The sequence below is a fragment of the Necator americanus genome, chromosome IV (genome assembly GCF_031761385.1).
Source record: "Necator americanus strain Aroian chromosome IV, whole genome shotgun sequence".
Lineage (NCBI taxonomy): Eukaryota > Metazoa > Nematoda > Chromadorea > Rhabditida > Ancylostomatidae > Necator > Necator americanus.
Genome location: NC_087374.1, coordinates 22163574 through 22186188, shown reverse-complemented (window position 1 = coordinate 22186188; position 22615 = coordinate 22163574). Strand labels below are relative to the sequence as shown.

The window sequence follows — 22615 nt, the reverse complement described above, 5'->3', positions numbered from 1 at the left end:
CGCAATTGCGCAGCGGCTAGGAGCGTGGTGACACTCTCGCTGGCACCACCCATCGCTGCAGTTTGCGACGGTCCCACCTTGCTTCCAACTCCTGTCTCCAACAAACCGTTTCGAGCGCATACGCAAATGCACCGCAACTACACTCGTGATTCATTTCGTTTTGACCTGATTATAAACATTCCACTTCCATGACATATAAGCTAACGTTACTTATTTGAGAGAAAAAAGTAAGTAAGAGCGTCCAGAAATAAGGGGGCCGCTGAGTGTCCTACCCCTCCCCAGTTACATTTTCCCCGTATGCACTGTGTAGGGTTGAAATCTAGTATGCTTATTAACATCTTTGCATTTCAACTACTAATAATAGTTTGCCCCTTGCGCTGGCCATGCGTTAAGCAAGCTTTATGTCTCCTAGCTCAAATTTTGCTTATATTCACAGAAAGGTGAAAATGAAAAAAAAGTAGAAGACTGACTTTAGGACGAAAGCCGAATTCCTTGCACCGCCCACACTTTACGCTGATGGACCAGGTTAGTTTCACAAGTCGTTTGGCTCACTGTTCGAAGCTCGAAAGTGTCGTGGATTTTGTATTGAGAGGACAAATTCAGTTTGTAAGCTACATGATATGAAAGTTGAATCTTCTGATCTCCACCATCGTTACAATCTAATCTCTCACGGTGAACGAGCATGCAAAACATTTTTGTTGATGGTGGTGAAGTATGTTTTCAGGAATAAACTCCTGCAAAGCTTTGTAGAACATTGAAAATACTTCTTCTTGAAGATATACTTCCAACTGTCGAAACACTAAGCAGACAACACTGACACTAACAGACACGGCGGGAGAGTCCTTATTAGGGGTCACAACTCGGCGCTCAAACTAACGGAGTTTTCGTCTCGCTGTCGCGAAACGCTATTTAAATCCGCCGAAAATCATCCTCAAAATAGATGTTACAGCTGGCTGAAAACGACATGAAGCCTGGTACAACTGTGTAAGCCCCTCGAAGTGGCGCTGTAGAGCGAGAGGTTGCAGTCAACGCGGGACCTTTGCTTGCTGCACCGAGTACATCGAGTACGTGTCCCACCTTGATCGCAACCACTAGTACTACCAGCCGCTTCGAGCGCAACCGCTTACGCAGTTGAACCAAGCTTCAGGTCGTTTTCTCTCGAAAGCACTTTTTAATAACTTTCCAGCTTTACTTTCTGGGAGATTTCTTGTCAAAAATATTTTCTTAGAAAGCACTGAAGAAACTAGCTCTTCCACGTACTTTCTCGTTCCCGTCAAATCTGATTTCCCAGAAGCCGATAGGAAACTGCTTTTTTCTCTGGATCCTGGCACAATGCCAAAGGTGCGAAGGTTTTTTTTCTAAAGGGAAGGCATAACTTCCCCCACATCCCCAGTTCTTTGGGACTACTTTTTTGCGTATTCTATCGAAGATTTCACCTTCTAAATATAGTTTTTGCAGAACAAGGATGTGCCTACTAAGTCCTACGTCCGCCTACAGCACGATGCAACAAATACTTGGGTGCATGCGACAAATGCTAGTGAGAAGCAGAACTTATACTACAGCAGGTGCGAAGATTTTGCGGAAGCAAAATGCATGCAATCTTCCGTCTGGCGCGTACTTTTTCATTAACTCTCTAATTTCTTCTCTCGTTTAGCAAAAACGAAAAAGGGTGGGTTCGAGTTATTTGTGAAAACAGCCGGGTGGACAAAGAAACTTTTGCCCTCCTGCCAGTATCACCTAATGAGGTTCGTCGTTCCTCGTTCTTTGGGTAAAATGTAGTTGGACGGAGTGGCACTAAGTGGCGCCCTTTTTTCTGGAAGTAAATAACTCAATCAATCGGGAGACCTAAGCATTAGTCTTAGAGGATCTATGACACGCATATAAGCTAAAGCTACTAAGGGGAAAAAGTAAGTTAGCGCGTCAAGAAATAAGGGCGCCACTTAGTGATTTCTTCCACTTGGTGATTTCTTAAATAATCACCAAAAATTGCAATAATTTTCTTGTTACAATTTAAAGGTTCGAGATCTGGACTTCGCAAACGACGCTTGCAGAGCATTGCGGAACTTTATACGTCACATCAAAAGCGGTGATCCAGTCACGAAAGAGTTGATCAAGTACGTTAATCTACTCAAATATTGATCTATTCATAGATAACTTAAAGGCATCACCCCACGAATCTAGAGTGGTTCGGATTTCCGGTGGAGTATTCGTATACGGAGTTGTAGATTATGGGGAGGAGGGTGATTATGTTCATTTCTTCCCAATTGCCGTAGAAAACGGCCCGGAAGATACGGCTTCGAGCGTTCCGGCGCACTATTTCCCACAAAGAGTTCGATTGGAGCGCGCCAGCCCTGTGCGGCGCCGCATCTTCTGGGCCGTTTTTTTTTACGGCAATTAGGAAGAGATAGACGGAATCACCCCCTTCTCCATAATCTACTATCCCGTATACGAATACACCTGAAATTCGCACCACCTCAGATTCGTGGTATGCTGCCTTTAAATTGATCCACTTGAAGGCGAAGGAAATTACTGGTGTCTAAATTTTCCATTCAAAAGTTTTAGTGTCACAATACAACTTCTAATTGAATGTATCTATTTCGTCACGAACACCGCCAATCATATGATGGATCCGCTTCAAATCAATGATTTCTCACCATCCAGAGATCGTCAAAAGTTGTTAAGAGAGCAGGAAGTGCTCGATCAGGTGAGCTATCAATTTTCTGCATTGATTATTATCTATTTTCTAAATTCGCAAGTTCTGTTTTTTTCACGCTTGAAAAAAACTCCTTAGGTATTCCAACTTCTGAAAGCACCGTTTATGCCTCGACAAGGCGTCACTGAGATTGGGCCATTGTTGAGTTCACCGTCGGATCTCAGTGAGCAACGTAATGAAGTGTTTAAGACAATGTTTCAGTTATGTTACAGTTTGTTGAGGTTAGAGCTGTTTTCTTTCATTCACATTGACATTTTCCAGAAATCTTCGGATTCTCCTTTCATAAGGTCATTGTAGGTACTCTCAAGTCAGTTATCGAAAGAACCAGGAATTTCTTGCGGAGAAGTTTGGACAGATACAAGTGAGGGTTTGACTTGTAAATGGCAACGAAGTCACTGTTTATTGTATAATAGGTGAAAGCAGAGAAGAATCATTGGAGAACGCATCATCGTTCTAACTGGGTTTTTTGAAATCGTTCCTTGTTTTTGTAATCAGAAATATTCAATTAAGCTAAGTTTTAGTCAGCTTAAGAAGAATTTCGAGTTGCTTCACGTACCTCAAATTGTGTATTGCAATGAAACTTAGTTTTGAAGCTTCTTATATAACGTTTAAAGGACGAAAATACTCTATATTAGCTGATCTGTATGAAAAGAATGTTTCCATTTCAGAAGTCGTCGGCAGGAGGTTCTGAACTGCAAAGGCAAAGGAATCTGATATTTGCAATTTTTGGAATTAGGCATTTAACGATTATCCGATGTTCCTTTTTGTTGATCATTGAGCTGCGCACATTCTTACTTTAATAACACCACTTTTGGCAAATTGTATCCCGTTTGGATAAGTGAAAACGGAAGATCAGACTATGTGAAAAATTTCTTTCTTTCTTTCTTCGCTTCTTTCTTCACTCATCTAACTTTTCTAAATCTACTACCGCACCTTGGGGAATTCTTAAAAAGAGTGGAATACTTTTCATTGTGTAGGGTTGTCCCTTTATGTTTCAGGAACAAATAGGATTTGATCTACTCGCCGAGGACACCATGACGGCGGTACTGCACAACAATCCAAAACTACTCGAGAAATACGTGAAGACGCCGCACATCGAGCGTTTCGTCGAACTTGTTCGAAATAATCGTCTCGGAAAGTAAGTTTTGGAAGCACATATAAACTAATTTTGGTTCATAAATAGTTCAGACGTCATTTTGGTGTAGGTGGTCCTAGCAGAGTCGTAAAGGTAAGCTATTGTTGTGTTGTTTTGTACCGTATTCGCGTGTGTTCCCTCTTTAAATTTTGGAATGGAATTCAAATGAGTGAAAAATACGAGTCGCACCTCCAACCAATCATTTTCGTTTAGTAGTCAAATGAATTTTGTTGTTAAAATCCTGTATATCCTAACCCCTCTCCTTCAGGTTTCTCGACTATCTGGCCGATTTATGCGTTTGTCGTGGTGAGGCGAACAAAAAAGTCCAGGAATTGATTTGCAACTCAGTGCTCAGCGAGAGGCATCGTGATATTTTCATGGAAACAAAGCTGGTGAGATTAAGCTTGTGTACAGTATTCAGCTCCTTCTGTCCTTCACCATCAGCTGCTTCTTTATTTTCTTCTTTTGTGTCTGATCGCCTACTCTGAGGTCGAGTCTGTGAATTTGCGGCTAGTGTAACTGATGCGAAATTCGTGTTTTGTTCTGATTTTCGCCTTCATTTATAACTTTTAGTCGAAATTACCGTAAATATCTTTTTAGAGACCCAATTTTTTGTAGTCGAACACTGCTTCCTACTCATATCGGGTGAGATTATGTTCCCCACAATCAAACAAGGAAAACTAAAGTGAAGTGACCCTTTTCCAAGCCAAAAAAAAGAAAGAGCCTAAAACGTAGCTAGTTGATTGGAGAGTAGAGAGGAAAATGTAGAAGAACCTCATGTCGAGCCATCAATCCTCTATTGTCCCCTCTTTTAGATCAACAACGAAGTTAATATTGGTTGGATGGGTCAGCAGCTTCGAAGTCTAGTAGAACTCGCCGAAACGGCCACTTACAGCACAGCAGATGCAGAATTTCTGGATTACTACCGGTTAATTTCGATGTCATTCGAAAACTGTGCTTCGTTGCAAGCTGACCTTTTCAGACATCAGTTAGATCTACTTGCTCAAATGTGTCAGGAACAACAGTACCTGGCAATAGATCCGCCACCGGAACGAAAATTGCTGAACATCTCCCAGCAGCTTCCAGCAGAGCTTGTTCTGAAGTGAGTGTCGCTACTGCACTAAATAATACTTCTTCTCAAGACCTTCCAGGTGTTCAGATGTATGTCCGATGCAAGACTACCATGTGAAGTTCGGGCGTCGTTCACACGTCTAATGCTTCACTTACATGTAGTTCGCGGAAGTCCACTAAGTGCTATACGACATGCTCGACTATGGGCCGATATTCCGAACGAGGTCAAAGTGCAATCGTGAGCGAATCGATCAGTATACGTTTCATCGACGGATCACCTAGCCGATGATTTCAGTTATAAGACCACATCTGTCGAAGGGTATAGTGATGGTGGACGAGTTCGAGTTGGAGACGAGTTCGCGATTAATGTAAGTCCAGTTTAACGTGAAAGCATACTCGGTCAGCTTTAGCACGATGACGCGCCCTAGCTGCGAAGATTACCTCAAAAACGAGTTTTATTAGGTATATTTCAAGCAACCTACAATCTTGACGCCATTATTTTCATTTTTGGAAACATTTCTAGAAGTGTTGTCTTGTAGAATCTTGCGAACCAGCTGGGCCGAGCCGACCGCATGTCGTGCCGTTAGACCTCTCATTTGCGCTCAGCAGCAGAGTATTTGAGCTTCTTAAGGTGTTGAATACTGTCGAAAATTACTTGGACTCGTTGAGAAACAGTCATCCATCTGGCCCGGTACTGCAAAAGGATGCAGCAAGTGTTTCTGTCAACAAACTCACACACGAGGTAAAGTCTTAGTTTTTCGAGAATTTTCTAGCAAAATATCCTTTTTTAGATGGTGACCCTAGCAAAAGCTCTGGCTCAGTTTGGTTACTACACCTTTGACAATCTGCTTACTCTCACCGAAAATCTTCTGAACATTGTTGACAATAGCCCACATAGCGCACAAACAGGTGGTTATTAAATAACTCGTTGGTAATACCAAGCGACTGTTAACTAATTTTATTTTTGACCTTGCTATTAGTCTCACTTTTATAACTTTTCTCCAGTTATTTGAAATACCTGAAAGAAATATTGAAAGTGTCGCAAAATGAGAAGCCGATGGAAGCCGAAGAAATGAGAATCAGGTAACGGTTCTGTCGGTATCTCATCCACTTCGTTTCAGCTCGAACTGTATCTCACGGTATGACAATGATACATCGTGTAACTCAATCCATGATTGGTGGAAGATCAAGAGTTATGAATGGACCATCAAAAAGTACTGAGAAGACCACCATAGAAGATACCGCAAAAGCAAAAGAAAGTCGGCAGCTGCTGGTGAAGACAAAACTTATAGTGGCTGAAATACTGCAGGTATTTCTATCTTTTTCATTCATGATCTGCCATAAAAGAAATTCTACACTAGTTTGTCATGGATGTCCGTCGGGACTATCGCATTACTATGGCACTGTCATGGTTCAAGCAGAATTTTCCATGCGATGAACATGGTGTGTTAAATCAAACTGCAAGTAAGTGTGCTTTGTCCACAGGTTTCGTAGATTTCCTGACAGTTTCTCATTTTTACGTCGAGATTCTTTAGATATCAATGAACGTATGGCACATGAATTATACGAAGCCATCTATCAATCGTCAGGACACGAGCTGCACCTGGATGGGGGCGATGGACAACTGTTACTGGCAATCCTTATGCAGGTAGTTAAATTGTGGAAAACACTGGTCCCAGGCAAAACATAATAAATTTCATTTCAGATGACAATGTCCGACTATCCCCCACTTACCAGCATAGCACTAAAAGTGCTATTCCGACATTTCACCCAATATCAGGAGCTCCTCGAGGATTTGAAGCAGGTCAACATCATTTTAGTGATGAACTTCTCGTACTAATCTTTTCTGTTTAGGTTCAATTGTTGGTGTCGTCAGACGACGTGGAGAACTATCGCCAAGTGGATCGGGACTTGTTCATTTTGAAAAATTTGACAGAAAAATCCGAGCTGTGGGTGCACGGCGATCGGCACCATTCCGTTGAAGGCAAAGATCATGATAAGGATGACAGGACGTGAGTTTGTGTTCCACCTAAACTAATAATGAAATAAGAGAATAAAAATTAAAACGGGAAAGAAAGAAATGATAAGAAAATATCATGAAGGAGAAAAATTACTAAAAAAAAAACTACTAGCTATGGATACTAGTATGGTGAGTACCTTAGGTTGCACTGAGTAGAGAGTCTGAAGAGGTTTGTTAAATAGTGTCCAATGTGGTTGCGAAGCTACTAGATTGAAGGCAAAGAAGAGCCGAGGGATTGTTTTTCATCTGAGTTTAAGAGTGATTCGAAAAAAGCTAGTTGGAAATGGTTCTCCATTATGTTCCCTTGTAATTCCTCGAATCTCCAGTTTCTGAATTTGCGTTGAGTTGTTACTGAAGAAAACCTTTTTATTGGAACTGGGTAGACAAGAGGTTTCTCTCTCCTAATACGGGAGTGACGGGCTCGTTTACAAAACTGTTCCCAGCCTCCTTTTTTCATAAATAAACCGTTAGGAAAACGGGATTCTCTTCATATTTGAATTGGTCGTTAGTGATAAATAAAAACACAAAATTTTGAAAAAAAAATAAAAACCATCTTTTAGTACACTGACAATGGATCGAATAGTCAATCTCATCCATCACGTACATGATTGGCGCGATAAAGCAAACGAATGGTTGAGGTGTTTCTATATCTTTTATGTCACATGCATGCTGAAGATTTTGGTTTCGTGAATGTGAATTTGTAGATGACATGCGCAGAAATATCGATTCGTCACGATCTTTCACGAATTCCTGGGTTTCTGTCCTTACTAACACGATCCATTAACATCTACGAAAATGTTTCAGAACCAAAATGGATTTTGAAGAACATGAACTGGTTACGCCTAAAGGATTTGGAACGGATGAAAGTCTGAAGGCCGTGGTGGACATTATTGATGAACATTATCCAACTAGTCGTAAAGATTGTTTGAGGCTCTTGAACCAGGTTTGATTCGTCATTAGCATATCCATAATTTCTTCGAATATCTGAACATCACTTGAAATTTTTGATTATAGTTATTAATTAGCGAAGACCGTAACCTTGCCTCCGCTGCGCTACAAGAAATCAGCGACCGCACCCCGCTGATAGCTTATCCGTTAATTCGTCAAGTACGTTTCATGGAGAAATTGAAAAATTTAGTAGTTAAATAGGTATATTCTATGGAGTTTTCAGTTGATATTTTTGTTTGCTTGTTACTCCATTATTTTGTAATGAGAAGTATTTTTCAGATCCTTGTTCGCCTCAAAAAGCTTTGCTATAAGAAAGATCGCCCAGATGGAATGAATCAACAATTGCTGAAAAATATGCGCGTCTACGAAGTTGTGCTTGAATTTTTGAGCATTCCATACGACAAGGTAGATTCTATTATATTTTCTCTGTTCTCTATATTTTCTCTGTATTTTCTCTTTCTCATGTATTTTCTTGAGAAAGTGTCAAGTGCTAATTTAATATTTACGCTTTTTCATGAGAATGCTGCATTTTTAGGAAATTTTAGGTCCTGATGTAGAATTTTTCAGAAAAATGACACAGAAATGCCACGATTGATCACCTTATCGCATGAATTCCTTCGTAGTTTTTGTAAGGGGAACAAAGAGAATCAAAGTCGATTGCATAAGTTTATCTCCATAGAAAAGGATGCCAAAGAGGGTACTTTAAAGGTGGAAACGGTATGCAAGAAGTTACTATACTGGAAGGCCGTCCAATCGCAACAAGAAAACTCTATTCAGGTAGAGGAGGCTGCCACCTTAGTAGCAATTTTCCGAAACAATCGTGAACTTGCTGCGAACGTCTCCGAGGATCTTATTGCGCATATTGTGAATCTTATCGAGCACAAGGTTACCTGTCATTTTTTAAAAACTCAAACTGAAAAAGATAAGAGTGGTAAGCTGTGTTGATACAGTGCTTGGACCAGGAAAAAAGAGTTTTATTGTTCACAAAGTTTTTGAATGTGTTTGAATTCCCTGAACTGTAGGATACTGTATAGACTGATTAGAGGCAGCATACCACGAATCTGGGGTGGTACGGTTTTCGGGTGGAGTATCCGTATACGGGGTCGTAGATTATGGAAACCGGGGTGGTTCCGCTCATCTCTTTCTGAATCACTGTAAGCAGCCGGTCTCTGAATACTGTTTTGTACGATGCTTCTATTGCAGCGCGCCACCATTGCACGCGTAGCGTCTCTTACACCCTAGTCCGAATTGATTTTCGACGGGGCAGGGCGGAGGCGGCGCAAGGGGTGGACCCTAGCAATAGATGGCGTCGTACAAAACAGCATTCTGAACGGGGCTGCTTGCAATAATGAGGGAGAGATGAGCGGAACCAATCCCGTCTCCATAATCTACGACCCCGTATACCGATACTCCACCTGAAATCCACACCACCTCAGATTCGTGGTATGCTGCCTTGAAATTGACGTGAAGCTCGGTACAGTTGCGTAAAAGCGGTTGTAAAAGCAGTTTAGCTGGAGCTTGCGAGTGATTCGAACTGCTGCGATGAGTGAAGCGGAGTGAGTGTGAGTAAGTGTCGAGGCTCATTCCAACCGCTCGCTCCACCGCGCCGCTTCGAGCGCAGCCGCAGGTCAGGTGTACCAAGCTTTCGGTGGTATTAACTCAACTATAGCATGGACTCTTTTGTCCGTCCAAGAAATATTGCTACGTTAGTTCTCATAAAATGGCTTTTTCTGAAGAAAAATGACATAGGTATTAATGTTCCCTGATCATTTAGTCGCGGAACGCAGTATTCTTGGAGCTACTTCAATCGTTGGTATGCATCCACGAAAAAGAGATCGAAACAAGTCAGGACAAAGTCGCTACAGAAGTATGGTCCTTCCTCATGTAAATCACATTTTATGACTGATTGCATTGCTTTCTATTCCTTATTACTCTAGATTTGTGCTGCTTCTGATGAAGTTCGTGCTCTCTACGTCGACAATGCATCATTCGAACAACTTGAGCAAATGATGCAGCAGGCTCCGCCTTATTTGGACAACACGCATCCATTGAAATATCATATTGAATTAGTTAGGTGAGCCATACCAGTCCACGTCAGGACTGCTTGGGGAGATCGTTGTCATGCACAGGTTGCTCGCATTGTGTACGCGTGGGAAGAACGGTAGCACAGAGCTGAAATGCGCTTCTGAGATTCCAATGGATCACATTGTACGAGTTGTCACATCTCCATCATGTCTAATAGAGGTATGGATATAAGTACCATAACGCACTTACACCATTATTCATATTGAAGGCATAATTTCTAATAAGAACTAGGAAGAAACCAAGAAAGAATTTAAGAAGTTAGTCAGTCATATCATATAGTCAGAGAGTCACAGAGTTTCGCGTTGAATCTTATTTTACCTTAGCCCAAAAGCTCTTCTCGAGCTTTCTGCTCGGACTTCAACCAGTTTCATTTCGAAAATAAATACGGTGATGTTATAAATGACCAGTCTGAGCGTCCGGCTAAAGCCGGACTTCAGACGTTCTGTGTTGTTTGCTTCGCTCGCCTTCACTAATCAACGAAAATTAATATTAGTGTTATTAGTTCTATGAAATTGGACTCCAACAATCTTTCTTCCTTTTTTTATATTATAACTATAAGCGAAATATTTCATAGTCTTCTTTCTAAACGCGTCAGTTCTACATTTGGAGTATATTCGAACTTCAGCTTCAAACACTCCTTATCAATATATTATAGACAAAATTTAAAAGTATCACGCGAAATATGGGTTTTTCTCCTGTTTTCTATAAACAGTTATCAAAGAATGATGTTTCGGCATAAAATGACATGAAGGACATCATCTTACTGATAAAGATAACGTTCCACGTCAGACCACATAAACATCTTGCTACTATTTAAGCACCCGTTTGCATGCATGTTTCCACTTTCTGAGAGCGGCATGCTACCAACTTGAGGCGAACGAAGAAGGAAATGAACACACGGAGGAGTCATATAGGGTGTAAAGCAAAGCGCCCGTGGCCACGGATTTGAAACGGCTGCAACCATCTATCTTTTGCGTCATGCACACGAAGTTATTGCGCACTATTTCGACGCCGGCGCCAGATACCTATGGAAGGAGGTGTGGACCTGTCGCACCTCCTTCCATAGGTATCTGGCGCCGGCGCGCCAGTGTAACCCCTGTGGACTGGACCCGTCGCACCCCTTCTATGGGTATCTGGCGCCGGTGGACCCGTCGCACCCCTTCTATAGGTATCTGGCGCCGGTGGACCCGTCGCACCCCTTCTATAGGTATCTGGCGCCGGTGGACCCGTCGCACCCCTTCTATAGGTATCTGGCGCCGGTGGACCCGTCGCACCCCTTCTATAGGTATCTGGCGCCGGTGGACCCGTCGCACCCCTTCCATAGGTATCTGGCGCCGGTGGACCCGTACCCCTTCTTAGTTTGTCGCACCCCCTTCCATAGGTATCTGGCGCCGGTGGACCCGTCGCACCCCTTCTATAGGTATCTGGCGCCGGTGGACCCGTCGCACCCCTTCTATAGGTATCTGGCGCCGGTGGACCCGTCGCACCCCTTCTATGGGTATCTGGCGCCGGTGGACCCGTCGCACCCCTTCTATGGGTATCTGGCGCCGGTGGACCCGTCGCACCCCTTCTACAGGTATCTGGCGCCGGTGGACCCGTCGCACCCCTTCTATAGGTATCTGGCGCCGGTGGGCCCGTCGCACCCCCTTCCATAGGTATCTGGCGCCGGTGGACCCGTCGCACCCCTTCTATAGGTATCTGGCGCCGGTGGACCCGTCGCACCCCATATTATGGGTATCTGGCGCCGGTGGACCCGTCGCACCCCTTCTATGGGTATCTGGCGCCGGTGGACCCGTCGCACCCCTTCTATAGGTATCTGGCGCCGGTGGACCCGTCGCACCCCTTCTATAGGTGTCTGGCGCCGGTGGACCCGTCGCACCCCCTTCACAGTTATTGGTCGCCCCCTTCCATAGGTATCTGGCGCCGGTGGACCCGTCGCACCCCCTTCCATAGGTATCTGGCGCCGGTGGACCCGTCGCACCCCATATAATGGCTATTTGGCGCCGGTGGACCCGTCGCACCCCTTCTATGGGTATCTGGCGCCGGCGCACCAATCCGACACCGCAGGACCCGTCGCAACCCATTTTATAGCTATAGGACCATAGCGCACCAATCCGACGCCGGGTGGACCCGTCGCACCCCCTTTTCGAATTTCGTGACACACACACACACACACACACACACAGACACGGACTAAGCTCGTTATTATATATCATGATATCATGATGGACTACGTGCCGAATTTAAACACTTCTTATTTTGTCATAGAAGCTAGTCAATGATTTTGCAGAATGTTTAGATATTAAGTAAAGGAAATGGCGAGATAGAGATGCTATGACTATCTCATATATATATATATATATATATATATATATTTATATATATACATATATATGTATATATATATATATATACACTTATACTTTTAATTCATCGCATTCTCCTTTGAATAACTATCTTTTCTACGTACATTACCACAGTTCTAAGGTGAAAATGGCGTATTTCCAATTTCTCCTTCACTGCTACATTGACACCGATGCGGAAATGAAAGATGCATACAAACCGGAGTATGTCGACTCACTTTTGCATAATATGCTGGAGGATGTTCAGAAAGTAAGAAAATCTTCTCTCTCTCATGTTCCTATGTTATCATTCACTATTTCTGTTTTCAGCTTCAAAGCGAACTCTCAAAAATGACTCCGCATTCAAGTTGTGCAATATTGGAACAATATGTCTGCCTCACTGTCACCGAAATCCTACTGAAATTCTTCGAGAAGCCGTACAGTGAACAAGCAAAGGTTGACATTCATGTGAGCTGCACCATCTCACCTAATGACGCACATTCACTCCTTTACACCTATGTTGTTAAATTCTAACTCAGAAACTTCTTGAACACGCCTGACATCAAGAGACCTTTACATACACATGCGCTCTTAGACAGTCTTTCTGAAAGATTTTAACGCCTACTTTTAACTTTGCCTACTTTTGATGCCAACTCTTAAAAGGACCTCGACCAATGTTGTAATTGATGTGTGTGAAGCGGACGCGAAACGCCCGAAATCCTCAGATGTTTAAATAGATTTAAATATTCTTCAAATCTTCGAGCCCTGATAGCCAAATTTTGAGCATTGAGAAGATAGACACGAAACTCCCAAAGCCGAAGCTTAGTTCCAAGATGTATTAGAAACCTAATCAGAGTAATATCCTGGCGGTGAACTCAACGTCTTCTGACATTTGAATAAAGCCCATACTATGTAGCTACAAAATACAGGAGGTGTAGTTCTCAGTAAGTTCTTAAATCTAGGCGGTAGGTGTTCCTTTGTGATAAAGAGTCCAGAAAGGTCTTGTATTCGAGAGTTTACCTCTAGTAAGCGGCTGCAGCACCGTTTAACATTTTGACAATGAAAGCATACTCACGCTTGAGGTGTTACAACATCAATGCGATGTACTTTAGAGGTTATTGAAATGTTTGTCGATGTTCCGGTAAGATGCATAGAAAACAGCAGGAAAAACCCCCTTTTAAAGCTTGATCAACAGTAGGGTCAACCAAACCCTCATGCACAAGCACGAGTGACACGCCAGTGGGTCCTCAGCGTGTTAAATTTGTAAAAAAAATCATGTCTTTAAAAAGGTAAGTGGGCGAGTTCACCGAAATCTAATTGGAAATTATAGGTGTTATGTGCTCTTGACTAACTGCACGGTGATTCAGAAGTTTCTGAGGTGGTAGTGACTGATCGTCTAGTCGTGTTGCTTAGTGGCATAACAATACAGTAGTAGTTGTTAGAGCAAAGTCGTCTTTGTTATCGCTTGTAGTCTTTGTCTACCTTTCCAAGGCTACTGATTACTATTATTCTAGGCACATAAGAAGATGTTCACTGCTCTGCTTCAACATCTGAGCATGCTTCATGCTGGTAGTTTGAAGAGGTCACAATCACCAAAGCATTGGTACCGTGTTGACCAATGTATTAAAAGATTGCGAAAATGGGGTAAGTACAGTCGTGTTGAAACGATCTGAAGCCCTGTGCAATTGCGTAAACGGCTGCACTTGAAGTTGGGATCGAGGTGGGACCCTTACTAGCTCCACTCTTAGCTGCAGTACGAGTCGCTCGCAAGCGCTAGTTCAACCTCGCCACTTCGAGAGCAACCGCTTACGTCTGACGCCTGGCTTGATCCACCTATAGTAATAGTAAGTGAGTCAAATGAATGAAATAATATAAAATAAATAGATACTTAGTACTTGATCTTGCCAGGAGCAGATTTCTGATGTTCGATATTAATATTTTCTAATATTGTACCTGTGAGGATGACATAATAAAAGTACTATTGTTCCAGTCAACCTCTATTTTGGCATCTGAAGACAGCGAGAAAGCCGAAACGTTGGGCAAAAAGGTCCCACCTAAAAAAATCCTCACAGACACACTCTTAGAAAATATAGATAGAAGTATGACGAGGTTTCAAGAAAAGAGAACATTTGAATTTGATATTAATGTTGGTGTTTTTTCTTTACCTATCTTTCATCCTCATTTTTTCACATTTCTTTTTTTTAGTCAGCTAAATTTTCCGTTGCCTGTTATCAGTTTTCTTTCCCGAAACAAATAAATTTTTCGTGTTTTTTTTTAGCCGAAGAAAACAACATTGCCTTACCAGCAAGTGTCATTATGCCGCCTTTCACTTCTACACCAACCGTGAAGCAACGCTGGCAATGTGCAGCGAATTCGGCGAGATTTATTGGACAGGTAGTTGCATATTTCTGTTTTTTTTTTACAAAACCTCATTCACTATTACATTCCTTTCATTTTTCATCGTAGCTGTTTGAAGCACGCCTTTGGATATTGAAGATGTTCTACTACAAAGTTAAAGGCAGTATGCCGCGAATCGTGGTGAGAGAATCCGCGGAGGATGCTAGAGATGAGGTTATACGATTGCGGAATCCGGGGTGATTCCGTTTACCCCTCCCTGATCGTCCTAAAAACGTGGGAACTGCTTTAGTTCCTATGAGGAACGTTAGAACGCTCCTTCCTTCGCTCCTCATATACGTTCTGGTCCCTTCAGCAACCTTTATACTGATTTCACTTGAATAGGCGGTCGAGGAGAACCGACTGGCTTTCGACCGCTGCGCAGCTGGATGCGGCTGAGCGGAACCACTCCTGATCCCGCAGTCTACAATCTCATCTTTAGCGTATCCAGCTGTTTCAGCTTCACTACGTCAGATTCGTGGTATGCTGCCTTTAAGTCAGGAATGCTGCATTAGATTTGTTGACACTTCACAAATTCCGAACCGTTTATCGCACCTCAACAAATTAGCTTCTTCTACCATTTAATGATATCTCACACCTCAAATATGTACTCGACTCTCAGCAAACGCTGAACATGAAAAATCGCGCCAACTCACTGATGATGCCCGGTTTTTCATCGACGATCAACCAGAACGAGAAGGTGGCAAACGTCGTCACATGCTACCATGTGAGTTTCTTTTGTTGCATTTTCTTTCGAGACCAACTAAACAAAGGATGCAAGCATTTTTCCCCATGTTTTTCGTAGAAGTACTACACGTGTCGCATGATCTCCATCCTCCCTCAACCGCTCCCCTCCTCCCTTTACTACCTTACAAGAATGAGCGTCCAATCTTTCATCTCTGTGGCGGAGATTTTGTTTTGCTGCTGAAAAAATATAGAAAGTGAGAGATTTCCTTACTAGGTATTCTTAATTCAGATGATGATTGGTGAATTCAAATTCTACCTTCTACCTCTGCATTCAGCCGAAGGAAGTGTTCTAGTCGATGTATTACATACGCCTGATCTGCTGTTCCCGGTAGGGTCAGCTCTGCGAGATAAGTGCGCCAAAGGTGGTGTAGTAACAAAGTGAGTTCATACTTTACTTTGTAGTTCGAACAGTTAACTTATTAACGTACTTTCGTTGGTATGCTTGACGTTTTAAATCACTTTTCGAAGAAGAGAATCTATCTTTCGCATACGTAACTATACGAAAGGAAAGGTATCTGCATTAAAAAAATCCTTTTTCATTTCTAGGCTAATTCAACACTGCAAGACTTTGATGCAAAATAAACAAGACAATCTTTGCACTCGTGTTCTGCAAACGTTATGTCGAATGTGTAACGGATCAAGGCAGAACCTCAGCGATCAGGTTCATTTAATATCATTTTGATAATTTCCATCGGAACAGAATGCAAAGTAACGATTTTCTACCCTTATCGACGGTTAACATGAAGTAAATAGTTGGATTTTCTGCATTAGATAGTTGTGAAATTAGATTACAGCGTGTTTACCTCTGTAATAAACACAAACATCACCTATATGCAGGATCAAGCGTGTAGTGGGGAAGAGATACTCCCAAAAGCGACCCCTCCTCTTCCTCCCATTCCCTTTGGTACAGTCGCTCATGTATTACTAATAAATTAAATGTAATAAATAACATTTTAATAGAATTAATCACGAAATCAACAAAGAAATTGAAGCAAGGGGAAAATAATGTGATGATGATTTGAATAAATGTGGGCAACATTTGCTTGCAATTTTAATTGCAATAATTTAATTGCAATTGACGCTGATTGAGAACCAGTGAAGGACTTCTGCGAATTATGGTAGGTTAAAGTATAATATTACAATAAAATGTATTAAAATATATTCAAGTATTGAAATATAAGCGTGTACAACTTAGCGCAAAAGAAATCTGGAGTAGCAAGTAAGTGTGCGTTTTACAGGCGAACGTTTGCGCTGTAAAGTAATTGAACTACAGTTTTTATAGGTTTTTCAAATGTCAGTTGAGAAAACGTCGGGAATTTTAACAAATTTCCGAACTCTTTCCCAACTATCTTTTGGTAGAACGAAAAAAAAATTTGAAAAAAGTAAAACAAGACTGTGCTAGGGAAAATCCTCTTCTAAAATCTTCTTCCTCTTGTAACATATTTCAAATTGAGTAAGGATTTCTTAGGTATGGACTGAGTGATTCAACTTTGTCCGAAGTCAAATACTTTCTGACACCCAGCCAAAAATCTGAATTTTCCTGTTTCTTCTGGTTCTACGACTACGATAGCGTGGTAAAAAAAATCCGCCCCATCTTTTGATAGAGCACTAAGGAAATCCCTTGGTCGTAAATTTTTCTTTCCGTAGGTTCCGTAGGTGTTCCAGTGCTTCCCGGAGCAAGCTAGGAAAAATCCAAAAACTAGAGGATAATAAGGAAAATTTACTGTGAAATTCAAACAGCACAAAATTTCACGTTAACTCAGAAACTGTTCAGAAACTCGTGCACCCTACTTTGTTATAATTTTACTTCAATTCCCAGTTGTAAATGTCTTTTTTCTGATAGTAATGACGTCAAAATACCCTTTTTTCCTATATAATAATGTGGAAAGAAATCATTGTTGGGTGACAAGTATGGTCTCTCAACTCATCTACGCTGAATGCAGAAATCTCACTTCTGCCAAGGAGTGATCTCTGGCGGTTTTGATAAAAGTGGAACTGTACCGCGCTGAGCCAACCACCCACACCAGACGTCCACCTCTCACAGCGTACAAATTAGCCAACTTCATCTAAAAAAGACGGATCTTTAGTGGATTGAATCTGAGGTAATGAATTAGTGCTGGAGCAGAGCAAAGCTATGAAAAGAATTAAAGAGGTGAATCCCCCACGAATCTGAGGTGGTACGGATTCCAGGTGGAGTATTTTTATACGGGATGGGAGACTATGGAGAGGGCGGTGATTCTGTCCATTTCTTCCTAATTGCCGTAAAAAAAAACTGTCCGAAAGATGCGGCGCGTGCACAAAACTGGCGCGCTTTTATCGAACTCGTAGAAAATAGTGCGCCGGAACGCTCGAAGCCGTATCTTCCGGGCCGTTTTCTACCGCAATTAGGAAGAAATGAACGGAATCACCCTTCTCTCAATAATCTACGATTCCGTGTACGAATACTTCACCGGAAATCCGTGCTACCCCAGATTCGTGGGGTAATTCCTTCAAGTCTGCCCTCCACGGTCTCTTGGTACTCAGTACGAAGTCACCTCAAGCTGCTTCCATTTTACTTATATGAAATGATTGCACAAACGTTGTGATACTTAGATTAGATAGTTGTGATAGTAAGTCAATTTTTAAAAGCATCAAAATATTTGGGCAGTTACGCGCATTTTGTGCGAATTATTGTACTTATCATTACCTTCCAAACTATTTTAAACTGCTTATAATGCATCATATTTATTTAAGTATTCGCTGACTTGTCTTCATATTGACAGCTTACTGTACGCACCAGATATGATTCACGTGATTTTGTACAATCTGAGCCGGCGAAGCGCCCGAGAAGTCATCAAGCGTAGTTTAGAGCACCATGAAAATGCCATTTCGTCCATCATCAAGATTGGCTCAAGGAACTCAGTTGTTCCATTAGCAGAAGTATGAAGAATAAGATCTTTGTATCGTTTTATGGCTTGTCATTTTGGCTAAACTATATTTACTGCATAAGTTTCGAATCTTCTTCAACCATTCATTCAAATATTACACTATTTTTCGAAAGGCAAGTACTGAATGTGATCCCCTAGTATACCCCTCTTGCTCCCATTCCCCTCTTGTGATTCCTTGTTGGGAAAACGTACGGTTGGCCCTGCTTTTATCGATCTCTCATATTGGCGATTTTTCCATTGTGCATCTTTTCGTGTGAAAATGAGCAGATGAGGCTGTTTATGGAAGAAAAGAGATTAGTGTGAAGGTTAGGAATAATATGATTTATGTATGACTAACCATTATTACAGCGATTTTTCTTAACCATGCAGCATGTTTGTTGCGGAACACGTTTCTTTCATAGTTTATGTTCATAGTTTCGAATTGCGTTTGCCTTTATTATTACAGATGAAATACTTTCAAAATGTCCTAAGAAGAAGTCTCATTTGCAGCCGAATGAGTTTCTGCTACCGCTAATTGACGATCCCTTGAAGGACTTTTTTAACGTAAATGATTTTGTTCGTGTGATGTAGTATAATTGCAAGACGTTATTTCCTTCGTTTATTTTACAATCAAGCTTGACTGAACCACATACCTTCATGCAGATGCATTTTGGCTTGATATGTACATACGTTCGCAGCTTTCGCTGCTTATTATGTTGCTCTTCTTTGTTCTGTACTTTGGCTCTGAATTTGAATGTTACCAAACAAAACGAAAGCGCCCACTAGAACCAAATTTCAGTCCATTTCACATACCTTACTTTTGATCTCGGTATCTGTGCGACTTGCGATTCTCTTCTGGATCCAAATATGTAATATGCTTATCTGCAAACATGTAGTAGTAATTGACGATCCCTAAAGGGCGATAGCACCTTTAACATATAGTAGCTTTCCTTCTTGTTTTTTTTTTTGTTAGCTTTCTGCGTCGATCGGCGGGGTAGATACCACTGCACGTCGTTGCCGAGGACCACATAATGCGTTCGACAGCGACTGCATAGGAAAGTATAGTCGAGCCAAAACGACCCGGAGCCTGCTGGAGTCGAGCTAGCAGATGCGGTCGGGTTGGGAATATTTCTCATCTCTGCAGCCTTCTGCACGAACTGAGGGACTTAGTTCGATCGCAATCGCCAATATCACCGCCCCGTTTCGAGCCCAACAGCAAAACGCTTCAAGCCCTCTTCAGAGAACTACACGATAGTAATTTTGGTTATGTTGCAATGCGCGCTCGACTGGATTAAGATCATACTGAGAAGATGATTCAGCCTACGGTAGCAAAGGAATGTTTGTCTATTTATAATTGTTGTCGCTAATTATGACTAACTAACTTTTAGGACAAGCACACTTTTTTGAAATTGATACACATCATTTTGATCCTTTTCTGACTTTGCTACTTCCTCCCAAAGACGACGTCTCTTCCATGTTTTCAAATGAAGTATTGAGTGTGGAGAGATCAAGATTTTATTTTCACATCTGATGTGTGACCTGAAATTACGACCGGCACCCGATTGCCTTATAACTTCAAAACGTGTGAAATGGACTATGAATGAGTTTGACGTTATTTTTTTTCTTTTGCTATTCAAGAGAATGCGTGCATTCGTACATATCAAGTTAATATGTACCTATCCAAGTACTTTGAGTTCTAACTTATTAAAGTGCTACTAAAGAATATCACATTCCAAGACTTTCTGGGTTTCGTTTCGTCTGAAACGTTATTGGAATGTGATTCATAGTATAGAATAAGTATCCCAGCATATCATATTGCAGAAAGGGCGATTTTCGATGCGCAGCCATCGACTGGTATGTGACCTCTCTTACAGTCTGTCGCTTCTAGTTGTCTTATAACTAGCAAGTATCTATATAGCATGAGTTCTATGTTTTGTCACGCTGTCCGGCACACTAGTTGCTTTTTCTATGGGAGGGAGAACAACTTTCAAATTTGTAGAATATTTAGTTTTTAAGGGTCAAAAGCTACGCTCTAAACTGCTGCACAGATATTTCGGGACACATGGGTATCTAGACGGGCACTCCGTGGATGCAAGTGGAGCAGATGGGATCAAATGTGAGTTCTTTAAGTATGACAATCAAGAGAACCTGGTGAAGAGGCCTCATTTTTTCGAGCATGCTTCCGATCATTCTTTGCCTCACCAGCTATCGGTGTATTGTATACTAAGGAGGTCGTCGTTAGCGCTCCACCTAACTCTACTGCGATCGTACGCTGCGTCTCAGCACTATCGAAAATGATCTGAATATCCATCAATAATTACAGAACTTCTGTAAAAACGCCATTATTTATTTATTTATTCACATACACCAATGGTGCACCAGAAAAGAAAGATAAAAAATAAAAATAAATTTTAAAAAAATGAAAAATGGAACACACTTTGTCTGAGTCAGAGAATGTTACGAACAAAAAAAATGTACAAACTTTACTAAACCCGTAACCCAATTTATTGTCAGAGAAAACTGGCGCTGTCTTTATTTGCGGCGGATAACAAGTCCAACATGTCAAACATGTCGTTCTCCTACTCCAGAAGGTGAAGAATCCTCTTATGGCATCTACTCTCCCATCCAGAGCGTTTATCATTAGTTGAACTAGAGGCGAACCTGACGGGGGACCTTAAGCAAGATGGTTCACCAACTATCGTGATCCTCAATCGACTGACCACCACAATCTAGACAAGCGGCAGTTACCAAACCTGCAGAACTTAGCAAAAGGAGGTTATTCAGAAGTAATTGAGAGAGGAGGTAATATGACGGAACAAATTAAAGAGAGATTTAACCAAAAGACATCAGTATCCTCGTTAGCGAATGAGCTTCGGTGACCGGAATAGACTTCATATGTGGGAAGAAGGGAAAGAGTAGTCTTGCAGTAAGCTGAAAAAGATAACTATAGGAGAAGCAGTGCAAGAGATGGAGAAATGTTAAAGACAACTAAGAGGTATCATTGACGGGAATCCGTGATCCAGTTCCATGCCCTGTGCAAAAGGCACCAGACATCAGAGAGTTGCTAGAATTAGAGGCATGCGGTTAGACATCAATATTCAAACACCGGCTTACGTCAATTTCCTTCAAATTCGTCTTGAATATCCTACTATGTTCGGCTTTAACAATATCGCGCAGTAAGAGCTCCAACCATCTAGCAGTTCTATAGGAGAAGTTATTGAACATTAGGTCAAACTTTCTATGCTGTAATTTAGCGTAATGTAAATTGAAACCACCAGTTCTTTCATTATTAGGTCTGAAGCACCAATACTTGCTGGGCGCTAATTTGGTTTCATTTCTGAGGACTCGAAAACAGAAGATTAGGTCGGCGTGTATACGTTTGTTCCTCAAGCTGCTCATACCTAATTTTTTGAGACGATCCTTGTAGCTATTCACTTGTAGGATATTCACCGCTAATTCTGCTGATATTCTTCTGAATAACATACGGGCAAAAGTCTCTTGCACCTTTTCGAGCTTTGCTATATGTTTTTTCTTCGAAGGGCTCCAAATCTGATAGCTATATTCAAGATGAGATAAGACGAACGATTTGTGTAGACGAGTGAGAATAGTTGGATTAGCGGTGTGAGCAATGCGGAATAGTCGAAAAAGGGAGGAGTGTGCTTTTCTTACAATATGATCAATATGTTCTGTGAAGTTGAGGTTATCATCCACTACAAATTTTGAGAGTTACTCCATTCATACTATACTCAGCCACATTCCTTTTACCTACATGCATAACCAGAGACTTGTCGTAGTTAATGCGCTGATCCCATTTGGAAGCCCAGTCGGACATTTTAGCCAGTGATGTCTGAAGTGTAGTGCGTACTTCGAGGTAGTTTTCGTCATCGTATATGCCGTAAATCTCAATGTCATCAGCGTACATTTGGATACTGAAGTGAGAAGAAGTTCTGAGCACATTATGTAGGTCGATAGTGTAGATGAGAAACAAGAGAGGGGACAGGACTCCTTGTGGAACTCCACTTCTGCAAGGGAATTTGGCTGAGTATTTGTGGCCAACGTTGACTGTAATACTTCTCTTGCTAAGACATGAGATCATCCAATCTATAACATGGCCCATTATTCCGAAGTACTTAAGCTTTGCAATTAATATAGAGTGACATACTTTATCGAAGGCTTTGGATAGGTCAACGTATATTATATCAATCGATTTACCTTGATTGCAAGCTAAGGACCAGTCAAAAATACTATCAGTTA

The 22615-nt window shown here is 41.6% G+C and overlaps 1 protein-coding gene across 8 annotated transcripts in view; it reads left to right on the top strand.

Moving 5' to 3' along the window:
- RB195_002332 (uncharacterized protein) overlaps positions 1-22615 on the top strand; it is a gene marked incomplete at both ends in the record, with an annotated part of 51539 nt that overhangs the window by 18365 nt on the left and 10559 nt on the right. For 4 of the 8 annotated variants that reach the window (XM_064199544.1, XM_064199548.1, XM_064199545.1 and 1 more), the window contains 38 exons: positions 476-525; positions 1229-1341; positions 1459-1565; positions 1655-1745; positions 2017-2114; positions 2563-2704; positions 2792-2934; positions 3011-3074; positions 3712-3851; positions 4117-4240; positions 4664-4776; positions 4831-4950; positions 5008-5157; positions 5215-5287; positions 5551-5661; positions 5711-5828; positions 6041-6228; positions 6281-6383; positions 6455-6567; positions 6625-6723; positions 6774-6931; positions 7744-7882; positions 7954-8046; positions 8167-8292; positions 8455-8604; positions 8665-8772; positions 9662-9754; positions 9825-9961; positions 10017-10131; positions 12460-12585; positions 12645-12782; positions 13829-13958; positions 14593-14708; positions 15331-15435; positions 15685-15833; positions 16002-16116; positions 20183-20215; positions 20378-20477. In XM_064199544.1, the coding sequence (XP_064055422.1) occupies positions 476-525; positions 1229-1341; positions 1459-1565; positions 1655-1745; positions 2017-2114; positions 2563-2704; positions 2792-2934; positions 3011-3074; positions 3712-3851; positions 4117-4240; positions 4664-4776; positions 4831-4950; positions 5008-5157; positions 5215-5287; positions 5551-5661; positions 5711-5828; positions 6041-6228; positions 6281-6383; positions 6455-6567; positions 6625-6723; positions 6774-6931; positions 7744-7882; positions 7954-8046; positions 8167-8292; positions 8455-8604; positions 8665-8772; positions 9662-9754; positions 9825-9961; positions 10017-10131; positions 12460-12585; positions 12645-12782; positions 13829-13958; positions 14593-14708; positions 15331-15435; positions 15685-15833; positions 16002-16116; positions 20183-20215; positions 20378-20477 (4391 nt within the window). Of the gene's footprint in view, positions 1-475; positions 526-1228; positions 1342-1458; positions 1566-1654; positions 1746-2016; positions 2115-2562; positions 2705-2791; positions 2935-3010; positions 3075-3711; positions 3852-4116; positions 4241-4663; positions 4777-4830; positions 4951-5007; positions 5158-5214; positions 5288-5550; positions 5662-5710; positions 5829-6040; positions 6229-6280; positions 6384-6454; positions 6568-6624; positions 6724-6773; positions 6932-7499; positions 7578-7743; positions 7883-7953; positions 8047-8166; positions 8293-8454; positions 8605-8664; positions 8773-9661; positions 9755-9824; positions 9962-10016; positions 10132-12459; positions 12586-12644; positions 12783-13828; positions 13959-14592; positions 14709-15330; positions 15436-15684; positions 15834-16001; positions 16117-20182; positions 20216-20377; positions 20478-22615 lie in introns of all 8 variants that reach the window. The other 4 variants (XM_064199543.1, XM_064199541.1, XM_064199546.1 and 1 more) reach the window with 3 other exon arrangements.